At 47.2% G+C, this 12511-nt stretch overlaps 1 protein-coding gene across 2 annotated transcripts in view; it reads right to left on the bottom strand.

The window, feature by feature from the left end:
* JARID2 (jumonji and AT-rich interaction domain containing 2) overlaps window positions 1-12234 on the bottom strand; it is a 233018-nt gene extending 220784 nt beyond the window's left edge. For both annotated transcript variants that reach the window (XM_068396444.1, XM_068396445.1), the window contains exon 1: window positions 11390-12234. In XM_068396444.1, coding sequence (XP_068252545.1) covers window positions 11390-11434 — 45 coding nt within the window. In that variant the 5' untranslated portion in view covers window positions 11435-12234. The remainder of the gene's footprint in view (window positions 1-11389) is intronic.
* Between the last annotated feature and the right edge of the window lie 277 nt (window positions 12235-12511).

The following is a 12511-nucleotide window of genomic DNA, read 5'->3' as shown; positions in this document are numbered from 1 at the left end:
ACATAGGTTTGAGAGACAAGTACCAACAGTGCAATCCCTCTCCTTCCAAAGTATTTCCTATGGAGCTGCCCCCAAACTGAACTGCAGGAACCCTTCCTAATCTCCCCTTTGGCCTTCAGAAAAAGAAAATAATACTGCAACAATAGTTCATTTTGCTTTCTTCCAAAGAGATGCCAGCAGCTTCGTAAGAGCTAATTTCCTCAGACAGAGACAACGTGGATAGAGGAGCCCAACCAGAGAAATACACAGAAATGAGAGAAAGAGAAAAGCATGGCACTATAAGACAAGAAGGTGGGGAAGGCAAAGTAAACCGTAAAAAATGCCAGTACTATGCACACGTGCGTACTATAATGAAGAGAAGAGTAAGGAATGAAAAAGAACAGCTATTACATTTAAATAAAATATTAAGAGAAGACGCTGGAAGAGCAAAAAAGAAAAAGAAACAGTTCAGAAAAAAAAAACACAGGCAGGACTACATCTAGTAAACCCATTAAAACCATTAAATGGCTGTCACCCTCTTAGAAAACTAACATTCCTGCCTGCAAATACTTGCACACACTCTTACATAGGAATGGCAAAATCTCAAGCCCTGAAAAGCACTTCGGCATGTGCTTAACTCACAAGCTCCAAGTACCTCAATTGACGTCAGTAAGAGTATTGATACATTTGAGACACGCACGTGCTACAGCGCCTTGCGGGATCGAAACTAGGGGGGCAGTTCCACATGTCTTTTTAATCCGCCACAAAGCCAGAGGTCCTTGTGCCCCAACATTCCCTTAACTGTGCCACTAAAAAGTCTTTGCAGGTTTGCACTGAAACCAGACAATTTAAAGATGAGGATGTGGGGAATAAAGGAGAGCACTGGCATAACTACTTTTTAAGCCATATAATTTCAGTGATCCTATTTCACATGCAGCTCTATAGCTGTATTGATATGGCCAAAGCACTATACCACAAAGGAAAGACCAGTAGCGTCACCGGTGCTGGCTTCAATGGTAAGAAAAAGGCATGTGATGCCACATCCTGATGATAATTAAAGGAAACCTTGTTTTTTGTAGCTTTTTGATTTGACATGGTTTGGCCTTCTCACACTACTTGGGAACCTGAGGCAAAATACATCAGCACTTCAGTTCACTTGCACATTCAATAGGCATGAGTGGTTTTAACAACAGAAGCTATCTGAACTTATTCTTCAGGAGATAAAGATAAAGCAAGCAAAGCCATGAGAAACTCCTGGAGGAACTCCCTTCTGTAAGCAGGTCCTTGTTATAGAAAGTAGAATGGTAGAGTGGCTTCACTTCCATGGTGGAGCTCTTGTATTGTGGGGTAGGCGTGTGTGGGTGTTGAATTAAAGAGTACTTCTTCTTCTACCACATTTAGCAGTGGAACTCAGCTTCCAGTAGCACAGCTATCATAATTTTATTTTCTTCCCCTTTTTTCTTCTCCTGTTTCAATTTAAATTGTTCTAAGCAAGCATAACAACAGTAGTACATTTTTAACTATCTTCTAACATATTTTAGCACTTGGTAAATTATCACGACCCTACCATGACCACAGGCACAAACATCTTCAGCTTCATTTTCACCTGCGTGGCCTAACTTTGTTTCAACCTTATTTAATATTCACCATGCTTCCAGCAGTAGGACAGTACAGCAAAATCCATGCTTGAACAATCCTTAGAACAGACAAGGACAGCTAATTTTGTTTGCTAGGAAATAAAACATATATCTTGACTCCTGTTTAGTCATAATTTCACAGCCCATTTAAGCTCACACTATTGCTAACAGGAGCAATCAAACCCCTCCCTTGCCAATTCATGTCCCTGCAACACCTTCCCCAGACCAAGTATTTTTACAGCTACACCACAAACTGCAATATTAAATGAATCCACATTAAAAATCAAACATATTTTGTCAGTTCAGTTTTAACCTAGAAAGTCCCCAGTCTGCAGTGGGAGCCATCACCTGGTACACGTTGGCCTGCAGAAGAGAGGGGGAAGAGACAACCAGAGGAAGGCTAAACCGCTTCTTTCAGTGCAGTGCAGGCTTAAAGTGATCACAAAAACACGGCATTACACAGCTTATTGGTCTCATCAAGCACGCTGTTACTGAAGGCAAAACGCAGAACCTACACACAGGACAGTTCCACCACAGATAGGAAGAAGGGAACCGTAGAACAGGACAGGACAGCTTGCTTATTTTTGTAGTTTTTGTCGGTTCAAGGTATCACAGACAGACTTGAAAAACAAAAAAGCAAGCTTCAAAACTATTTGCCATTACGACAACCAAAATTATAAATAATTCACAAGTTACAGTTACTGTAACGTGCTGTAACTCCAGCTTTTAAGTAACATGAAGACTCTTGTCTTACAAAATGATATTACTGTGTCCCCATATGTTGAATAACCAGAGCAAAAAAATTAACATTGGTAAAAGCTTTTCAAACTTAAGATAAAGCTGTCAGTAGCAGAAGGGCTACCTTCTTCTTACAGTCTTACTTGGGTATAGTACGGCTTTTAATAAATAATTAGAGGAAATACTATTCGAACACATGAACTTCTGCTTTGTATCCAAAACTGAAAGGGACATTCCCTGGTCTCAGAAAGCCCGTCTGCACGATGGCAACAGGCCATGAGAATTTTTATCATTATCACTATGCTCTGAGTGGGAGAAAAAAGTGACTATCAATCAGAAAACCACATCTCGGCGTCCATCTATGTCATCCTTCTGTGAAAAAACACTCACATTACGGCTGGTCATTTGGAACGTCACCCGAAAAAGAACTGCGTACAACACCAGCTTAGTTATCAGTCAACTTTACAAACAATAACAGAAAACCTTTTTGCTTGGTTTTGAGCTTTGTTAACTCAAAGTCTGGACCAAGTTTTGCAGGGCTGAAACCAAAACAGAAGCAGTTCTATTTTTTTTCAGCTTGAGCTGAGTTAAGAAGTTAATTGATCTGGCATACGTGTAGGGTTGGAAATCTGTATTACGGGGTTTTTAGCATGCACACTGCAGCTGAGAGATTTGGCTTACAACTTTGATGTATCAAAAAGAATGCTGTGGGACAAACTGGTTGAAAGTAATATCCATGAAATAAAAAAGGCGAGAAAGAAGGAAACATATCCCTTCTCTAAATCACCCTTTAGTCTGCTTTATAAAAAGGCACTTTATGAAAAGAAAAAAAACTATAAACATATGGTGGTAGCCTGCAGCAACTTAAAACTCTAAATGCAATTTCTAGACTATGTACTTTTTGGGCATAAAGATTCCCAGTTTTAGAACAGCATAGAACATTATATGCTAAACATAACAACTAATAAAAATAACGATAAGCATCTCAAAGAGTGAGACACTGGACAGACTCTTGTCCAAGGCTCATGGTTTCTGCGCACTTTATTAGTAGCAACCTCAGAAAATATTTGTACATTGCAATTCACTTGATTCACATGCTTTACATCTGCAAGCTCCTCTTTGTATTTCTTAAAAATGCAGGCCATTCCCAAACATAGCTAGAAAATTGTTATCAGCTGTTTAAATGGAGTTGTGAGGGCCCACAGGAAACTGAATGCCTGTCACTGAGGAGCCTCAAAAGCTCACTCCCTTGGTTGGACTTCACAAAATGCAGCATGACTAGCAGAATGCCCAGCACGAGGCTAAAGTTTACCCAAAGCAGTAACAGATTTTTTTATCCAGAGGAAAACAAAGCACAATCCCTAAAGAGAAAAGAAAGTCCTTCCCCTAACATACAAATGTGGGAAAGGGCAGAGAAGACAGTCCCATTCTTGCAGGCAGTGAAGGAAAAAAACATCAAGTCAAAATGCCAGTACACAACATTGTCCAGAAATATTGGGGAGCACGTATCTCTACTCTCACTCCCATAAATCTGTTTTAAAAATAGGCACAGAGCTGATTTCCATATGCATATACTTGAAAAAGCCAATAATTTGTCCAAATTCACTCCCATCATTCTTAATTTAAAAGCATGCATTGCTTCAAAACTAATCTGCAAGCAAAGCTAAAAATGAATTGCTTGTAATATATAGTTATCCTAACTTGGCTCAGACAACACAGTATCAAAGTGCAAAACTAAGATTAGTAGATTATGTCAGAATGAGCTCCCATGGTTTATTTTTGAACTTTATAAATATCGTTAGCCAGTCATCATAGCAAGCGCGTGCCAAAACACGCTAATCTGCAACCATCACGTCATCCCAAAGATGTCAGACCAGCAAGACAAGCTCAAAGAATGAAAGCAGAGCACAGGGCCGCGAATACCACAAGCCCTCCTGGTGCACGGCAGCAGGCCACAGTTTCTCAACTTGATTCTTACTATTTGCATTTCTTCTAGCCTTTAGGAAGTAAAAGCAATATAGTAACAGCCACAGATCCAAAGCTGCCTTTCTGTAGAGCAAATCAAGGGAAGGACCTGCCAGAAAAGACTGCAAGAACCCAAGTAGGAAAGACCAAGCAGGTTACACATTGCAGAAGAGAGACATTTAGAAAGGATTAAGTCATGCCCCTCAGGTGATGTAATTATAAAGTCTTCTGGGAGCACCATCATGTTTTTGCTAAACAGATTTTAGCAGTGTCAAGAAGTCTGACTGCAACTGTAGCAATTGTACAAGCCTTAAACCGAACCTGAACCGAAGTGTATGGAGACCTTAATACAGGTTTCTGATTCTGTTTTCAACGCATTTTTTCAGTCACACAATCTGATTTTTATGCCTGATTAGAGGAGGTTTTGTTCTCCCACATAAAAAGTACGGGATGCGGTTTATGACGCTTCAGTCCGGGATGAGACATTTGCTGCAGAAATGCTGAAGCAGTTTCGGATGCTGCTCTTCCCTACGTGAACCAGCACAACAATGGTTTCCACCCGGGCGTTTTTAACTTGCTTCTGTGCTCTGCCAAGCTGGTCTCTCCAAACGGCTTTCTGCAGCAGCATAAATCAAGCCCATAAACTTTGCACAGGAGCAGATGGGGTACACTCACACCATCCGTCTGCTCACAGGCCAGGGAGCCGCGATCTCTGGCCGAGAGCCTCGAGACGCGGCGTTAAGCGTGGCAATGCTCTCAGCCACCGCTCAAGCTTTGCCACCGATCGTGGCCACGCTTGCAGGGCCAGCTGAAGAGCAGCATTTTATAGCTTCGGACCCTTCATCTGCGTAAGGAAGCAACGGACAAAAAGAAAGCACACGTGGAGGGGAAGAGAGCTAGCGCATTCTCAAACAAGCCCTCGCGGCTGTAATTAAAGGGTTTATTCCTTTCCCACAGCCCACCACTGGAAATACCAGGCCTCTGCCGGATTACCGAAGGAACAACATCAGAACAGGATGTCATTACACGAGGGAAAGTGTGAAACCCGAGCAAGTGAAACAGCAAATGGTTTTAAACCTCCTACCTACTGATTCATTGAGAAAACGTTTTTGTCACGGGACGGAAATAAACCCACCCCTACAAATGAAAACCAAGAGTTCCCAAATAAAACCTGCCCATTAAAAACCAAGAAGGATCACATCCAATATTCCCAGTAGTAACCAGCCAGCAAAACAACCCAACAAGGATCTAATAGAACACCAAACACATTTTGGCAAGCATATTATTTCCTGTATCTGAATTTCAGCGCCAAGTACTCCTCACATACTAGACCTGAATTTTACAAGCGATTTGCAGCTTTTAAGTTTCCTGGTGGCTTCCTACCACTTAAAAATGCTTTAAATAAAAAATGGTAGTAAGTATAAAAAGTATACGCGTACCATACCCCATACCCGTGACATTAAACTCCAGGTATATTTTTACCCTTCAAGGTCGTAACAACAGGTTAAGGGGCTTTGTATTAAAGGTGAAGAGCTAGATCATAAAAACTGACAACTGAAGTTTTGGCCCGTAGAGTAGGGACATTTAGGGTCATCAGCATCAGGAAACATTTAAGGGAAGCTCAGGTTTGGCAACACCAAAATTTGCATTATTAGACTTAAAAGTTAATGTCCCGTTAATCTTACACAGAGGCAGACAAATCCATCAGCACTATTGTTTTCAGACTGTCTGCCCACTAAGGCAAACAATGCATCATTTACACTTGGTTTACATTTATAGTTGGGAAGAAAGCCATGCAAAGAACTAGGAGGAAAAACCAGAATGTTTTAAATGCAGATTTGGATTTCGCAGCAGTGCATGTATTCCTCTGCAAATTCCACATCTGCTAAATCACACAAAAGCTGGGTGCTTGTAATAAAAATAATAAACATGTCTCTGCTTTTCCTTCCCTACTTTAAAATTACTTTTAAGCCTCCCTTTTACTTGCGTGCTGCAAACTGGAAACTTTAGAAATGAAAGCAGCTGGTGTTTCCTCTCCCTCCTCAAGTTCAAGTTGATTGAATTCAGTCACTACAATATCAATTGCCCAAAAAAACCCCAAATCAACCCCAAAAAACATTTCCCTCCTCCTCAAGAACTTTTCAGTTATGTGCAAACCAGGAAATATCAGTAATGTGTACAAACAAAATACAAACTTTAAACCTGGAGTCTGTTTAGCTTCAGACTACGAGATTTAAAAATTGACCTACTTTACGTAATTCTCCCACAGCTGAGTCATCACAGTATCAACTGGTCTCTATCAGCTGCAGGGCATGATCATCACTCAAAAAAAATCAAGTATCCGTACCGAAATGCATCTTTCATTTTATTATTATGTTAAAAATATACTGTTAATCTCACAGTCCAGAGCATAACTGGGGAGGGGGAAAATCTTAAATTTGAACTGCACGAAGTAGCCCCTGTATAGCAGATGCCGTGAGTCGTAGTAAGAGCCTGTAAGCTGCAGGGCAGAATACTGGACGAGGCTGCAGGAATACAGATTAGTTCCACCTCCGCCACCGTTACAGTATGTAGCTTCAGGCAAGTAATTTAGACTTCTTTCTGTTTCATCAAACAATAACATAGAGGGAATGCTACTGCCTTACAGAATCAGCTGACGTTTATACCACACTGTAGCATATGCACAACATTAGCTTTTATTTTACATCTACAGAAAAGTACGGGGTAATATGTTTTTAATACTGGCTTAGTAGGCCTCATAAGAGAACATGAAAGTGCTTAATGAACATTAGAAACTCTTCACAGCGGCCTTGATTCATTATAATTCACTCTGGACAGCATCTTACAGACTCCTGGCTCACAGTCCATCAGAGCAAGCAGGAGTCCATTAGTATCTCAGGGCAAAGCATCTGTTGATAGCAAAAAGTATATATTCCTTTAAAAAAAAAAGGATTTTCATTACTAGTTTCTAGTTACGTGCTATCCTATAGCCACTTATAACGTTACAGTCTCAAGAGACCAGGAGGAGGTTAAGAGGAACCCAAACTCAGATCTCAAGTGCAGCTAGCATACTTACACTGTTAGCTGAAGTTATACATATGAAAAAAAAAAAGTTGAGTATGCTATGATGCTGGAATTGTTACTGCAAGACCCAGCAAAATCGGATGCTGGAATTGTTACTGAAAAAGACACAGCAAAAGAAAGCTCCAGAAGGTTATTTGTAATGCAGTGTACACTGAACACTACCTCTGCTGCCACTGGTGTATTTACATTATTTCTTGTAGGAAGTGGTCAAACTTAAAGCACACTGTCAGTTTTGGGGCTGGGAGAGGGAAATGAGGAAACTCCTGCAGAAAACAAACCAGGGCAGGAGGGTCAGGCTGAAGCCCCGGGGTGCCCAGGGCTGGGCCCCAGCACACAAACACGCCTTACGCAGGACGAGGTGAGGTGGTGCTGCATCATCACCGTCCCCCCCAAAACTCCCTGAGCCTGCTTGAAGCAGGCCCAAGTAGTGAGTATGGTTTCAAAGGCTGCAGCACTCACGGGAGCTCTCCTTGGATGTCTGCAGCATGCTAATCCTGGATAGGCCTTGCCGGCCCTCTGTCTGAGGGGCTTACGAGGCCGTCCGCAGGTGAAGCGTGTCACCTCATGGCAGACTACAGCACTTTTACCCCTGCAAGGACAAGGAAACAAATCACACGAGGCAACAGTAGTGACATTACTCCTTAATTATATTTTGCCACCTACTACAGTGGCAAAGTGCGCAGGTATGTAAAGACAGTAATGCAGGTCTGATACTCTGAGACCTAAGCCAGCAAGAACAGAAGATTCGCTATTCGGCATCACAAAAACAGGCAGAAAGATGCACCTGTGAAATTACGCTTAAGACTTCAAAGCTTTTCATTTAAGAACTATTAATTCCAAGCGCATACTGAATGCAGTCTGGCTTCTCGGCTGATGCTTTACAAAGCTGTCAGTTTTCTGAGGCTTGAGCCAAAAGGCAATATTTGATATGCAAAGATGTTTGAGAAGGAGGAGGGTAAAGTGAGAAAAAAGATTTGTATGAGTCAGCCATAGCTCTCTTAAAAATTAAGTGATAGCGTTTTTAAAGCGCAGAAAAAAAGATGCATATACGGATTTCCTCATTCCTGGGTTAACAGTCGCAAAAGATAACGCTCTCCAAGTTTAAGAGAACTTTTAATTGGAACCACTTATGAAGCGGGGAGCCAAGCCCCGTGACGGCAGCCTGCAACGAGCAGGCTTTACTCCATTGTTCTCACCACCTTTTTGTTTTCAGAATTCATTTCGCAAACGCCGAAAAGCAGCAGCCTCAACAGGCTCCACTCCCGACACCACAACCCGCAGCCATCCGAGGAGAGCAGGGCCACCGAGGCAGCACCTGGTGCCTGTGCAGCCGGGGGCCCTCGGCCGGAGGCTCCCTCCTCACGGCAGGGCATCACCCCCGGGCGCAGCCCTCGGCTCAGGGGTGGGAGCACCGTGGGCCCCGCCGCCGGGCAGCAGGGCCCGACACTGGGCGGACCATTGTTCCGGAGGGAGGGGAGGCCAGCCCTGCCGCGCCAGGGGCCGGTGAGGTGAGGCCTGCCTCAGCCATGCCAGCTTTCCCCGCCGCCTCTTCCGGGTCACCTGCGGCGGTGCCTGGGCCGGAGGCCTGCCCCAGGGGCGCGGGGTGTCACCGCCGGGGCCGAGCCTGACAGGACGGCGGTGGGTTTAACGGCCCTCGGCCCGGGGGCGGGCGGTCACACCTGCAGCCGCGCAGGCGGCCAACAAAAGGCCCGGCTGGCACCGGCGAGGAGGAGGAGGAGGCGGAGGCGGCCGCGTTCCGGTGTGCTCCGCCGGGCTGCCGCAGCGCCCGAAGGTCACGGGCAGAAGGAAACGTGCACACGCGTGTCGCCACGCCGCGTCCCCACGCCGCCACCTCCGCCCCCGCGGGGAGACGTGACCGGCCCTCCCCGCCGCGCGCGGCGGCGGTTGACCAACCCTCCCACCCCGAAACCGGCAGGGCCGGGCCGGGCGGCCCCGCACCTGCTCACCTGGCCCGGGGCCGAGCCGCCCCCTCCCCCGCAGCGCCGCCGAGCGCTGCCCCGGGGCCTCCCCCCGCCCCCGCCCCGCCTCTGACGTCACGCCGGGGGTGGGGGGCCGGAGCGCTGAGGCGACGAAGATTCCACGGCGCGCAGGCCCTTCCCTTTGTGACGTCACGGGAGCAGGGCGAACCTGGCCGGGCGGCGGCGGCGTGGCCGGCGGCCCGCGGGCTCCCGTCACAGCCCCGGCAACCTGTTGCTGCCGCCGCCGCCAGCGCGCCCCGCCGGCACCGCCGCCTGCGCACCCCCCGCTGCCAGCAACAAAAATGGGGAGGGGGGAAAATAAAGAGGAGGGGCGGGGGGGATTTAAAAACATAAAGCGCCGCCGCGAAGTTGCAGCCGGGGAGGACAGGGCACGCCGCCCGCCGCGCCGCGCTCGCCCCCGTCCCTCCTACCTCACCCCCGGGGCGCGGGGCCGGCGGGAGCCGCGCTCACCCCCTGCCCGGCCGTGCCGCATTGTTCGCCCCCGCGAGCCCGGGGCGGCCGCGGGAGCAGCGGTTTTGGGGCGATCACCTCCACCCCCACGCACCCCCCTTCCCCACCCCGGTCTTAATTATTAACACAGCGGTTCCCCCCCCCCCGCCCCGCTTTTGTCTGCCTGCCTGGGAAACGTGGACGCCTCGCGTGTTTCGCCAGACTTTCCACCCGCCGTTCCCGTTTCGATGCAACACTTTAAACTCGCCGGCCCCGGGCTCCCCGCTCCTCTGCAATGCGGATGTATTTTAATTCGGAAATTTCGGGGGGGGGGGGGGGGGGGGGGGGGCAGCTCCGAAATAGCACGCAGCCCCCCTGCCCCCCGGCCTGCGTTTCACAGCGGGGCGGGCAATCGATAGCGGCAGTCAGCTGGAGTCAACTGCAGTTTTTACCAAATCTCTATAATCGCGAGGGAAAGTGTCCCGAAGGTCACCCACCCTGCCAAGGAACACCCCCCCGCTGAAAAGCACCGGCACAGGCGACAGGCGCGATATAAACTACAACTTTTAAAGCCTGGCATCAAACACACCCAAAGCGAGGATTTATATATAACCCCCCCCCCAAAAAAAAAATAATATATTTTTTTTTAAACGCGCAGATAAAAAATCATTATTCGCTCTACCGCATATCTGGCTAATCCCCTCAGTTTTTCCAAACGTAAAGAAAAACTCCCCTACGCCAATCAAAACGTAACTGGAGCACGAACGAAAATCCAACTACCCATCCACATTTATACGTTTACAGGATTAGACAATTACAAGGCACTGGTTAAAGCGGTTGAATAAAGAGAGGCAGAAATACAGCCCGGGCTGCCCTGGATTAGCCCAAATTTTCGAGCCAGCATAATGAATTATTTTACAACTGTACCGAGCCATTTTCCCCATTATTAAAGTCAATCGCAAGGCAACGCGTTCCCCGGAACGCGATCCCCGACCGGCTGGGCTTCTGTCGCCGAGGCAAGAGAAGCGAACGATCGCGATCCGGGAGCTGGGATGTGGTAGTGCGAGAAACGAGCTCGCCATAACCAGACACTCGGTTTCAACTTAAAGGGCTTCCAACAACCACCGCCGCCGCTTCCCCAGGCGGGGACAGACACACGCAGATGACAAAAAAAAAATACATATACACACCTCCTTTCGCATGCAAAAGCGCAGTATTAACCAAACCGCTTGAAAATGCAGCTTCGCGACATTATCGCGGCAGCCCCCCGAGCTCCCCGCCTTTCATCTAAAACTAGACCGATGATTGTGTCATTTGAGGTCAATACATTTATTCACTGGAGGAATCGCGACACAAATCCGGTTTTATAACCAAACTGGATAGAAGGTTTCCCCGTTAAAAGGGGCCTCTGAAACTCCCCCACCACACCACAGAAAAATAAAATCCAGTATCACAATTGTTTCCAAAGCCTTCTAGCCGCAGGATTAGCTATAAACTTGACATTCACTGCCATTTCCTAAAACTGGGAGTCAAATGATATATGTTATGACCACTTACGTATTTCTTTTGAATTATATTCCTCTTGGGTCTTTCTTTGCTCATTCTGGTATCCAAATTCTGATTGCAAAAGGGGACAATTGCTTCATGAATTAAAGCCGCGACAATTTTAAAAAAAAAAAAAAAAGATAAAAAATACCGAAAAAATCCTGAGGGGAGGGGGTTGTTTGTAGTGGTATCTTGTAATCCGACTTTCCTTCCTCACAATGTGATTCTCCTAGCAATAAATCCGAGAAATGGGGGACGGAAAAAAAAAAAAAAGACGAATGCGAAGGAAACAAAAAAAAAAATCACTTTAGTGAAACATTATAATGGAAAATTTCCCCCTAAACACAAAAAACGACGCCCTTGATATCCCCTTTTCTCTTTCTCAAGCCACCTAAAGCGATCTGCAGGTCCTTAGTGTCAGAGCTGTAGTTACATCTTGGAGAAGGGAAGGGGCCGAAAGGAGAAGATAAATAATCAAAACGTTCGAAGTCACGTTTGTGCCGCTGCAGCAGGGAAAGCGGCACAGACAACTCCAGCAGCGGCGGCGGCGGCTCCGGCGGCTCCGGCTCCGGCGGCGGCGGCAGCGAGGGCTGCACGCACCGTGTGTGTCTCCGCTCCTCCAGCTCCCCCCTAACCAATGAGAACAGCTCTCCGGCAGCAACTTTAAATGGACCTGGCTTCTTTTTTTTTTTTTTTTTTTTTTTTAATATATATGTCTGCGTGTGTGTGTGCGCGCGCGTGTGTATATATATACACACACGGGGCACACGCGCACACACACATACATACACCGCTTAGGGCCTGGCCTTAACTCCCAACCGGGACAGGAGCCGCAACGCCCCGGCCCCCGCTGCGTTCAACGCATGCAACAGGCCTCGCTAAACGCTTCGTGCGGGTTAAGCGTCACGCGCTGCCCTTTTCTTCCCCCCACCCCGCCTCCCCCCTCTTTTTTTTTTTTTTGGCATTTTAAGCGCGGCCACCCGGCAGCCAAGGTCGCCGCTGCCCCTGCGCCACAACCCGAGCGGGGAGTTTGGCGACGGTCCCTCACCACGCAGCACGCTCGGTCGCCCTGCCCTGCCCCCCTCCCCGCCCCGCCGCAGCCTCTCTCCTCCCGTCTGCCAAGGGCTCTCCTTC

The sequence above is a fragment of the Nyctibius grandis genome, chromosome 3 (assembly GCF_013368605.1).
Source record: "Nyctibius grandis isolate bNycGra1 chromosome 3, bNycGra1.pri, whole genome shotgun sequence".
Lineage (NCBI taxonomy): Eukaryota > Metazoa > Chordata > Aves > Nyctibiiformes > Nyctibiidae > Nyctibius > Nyctibius grandis.
This window is presented reverse-complemented; position numbering and strand designations above follow the sequence as displayed.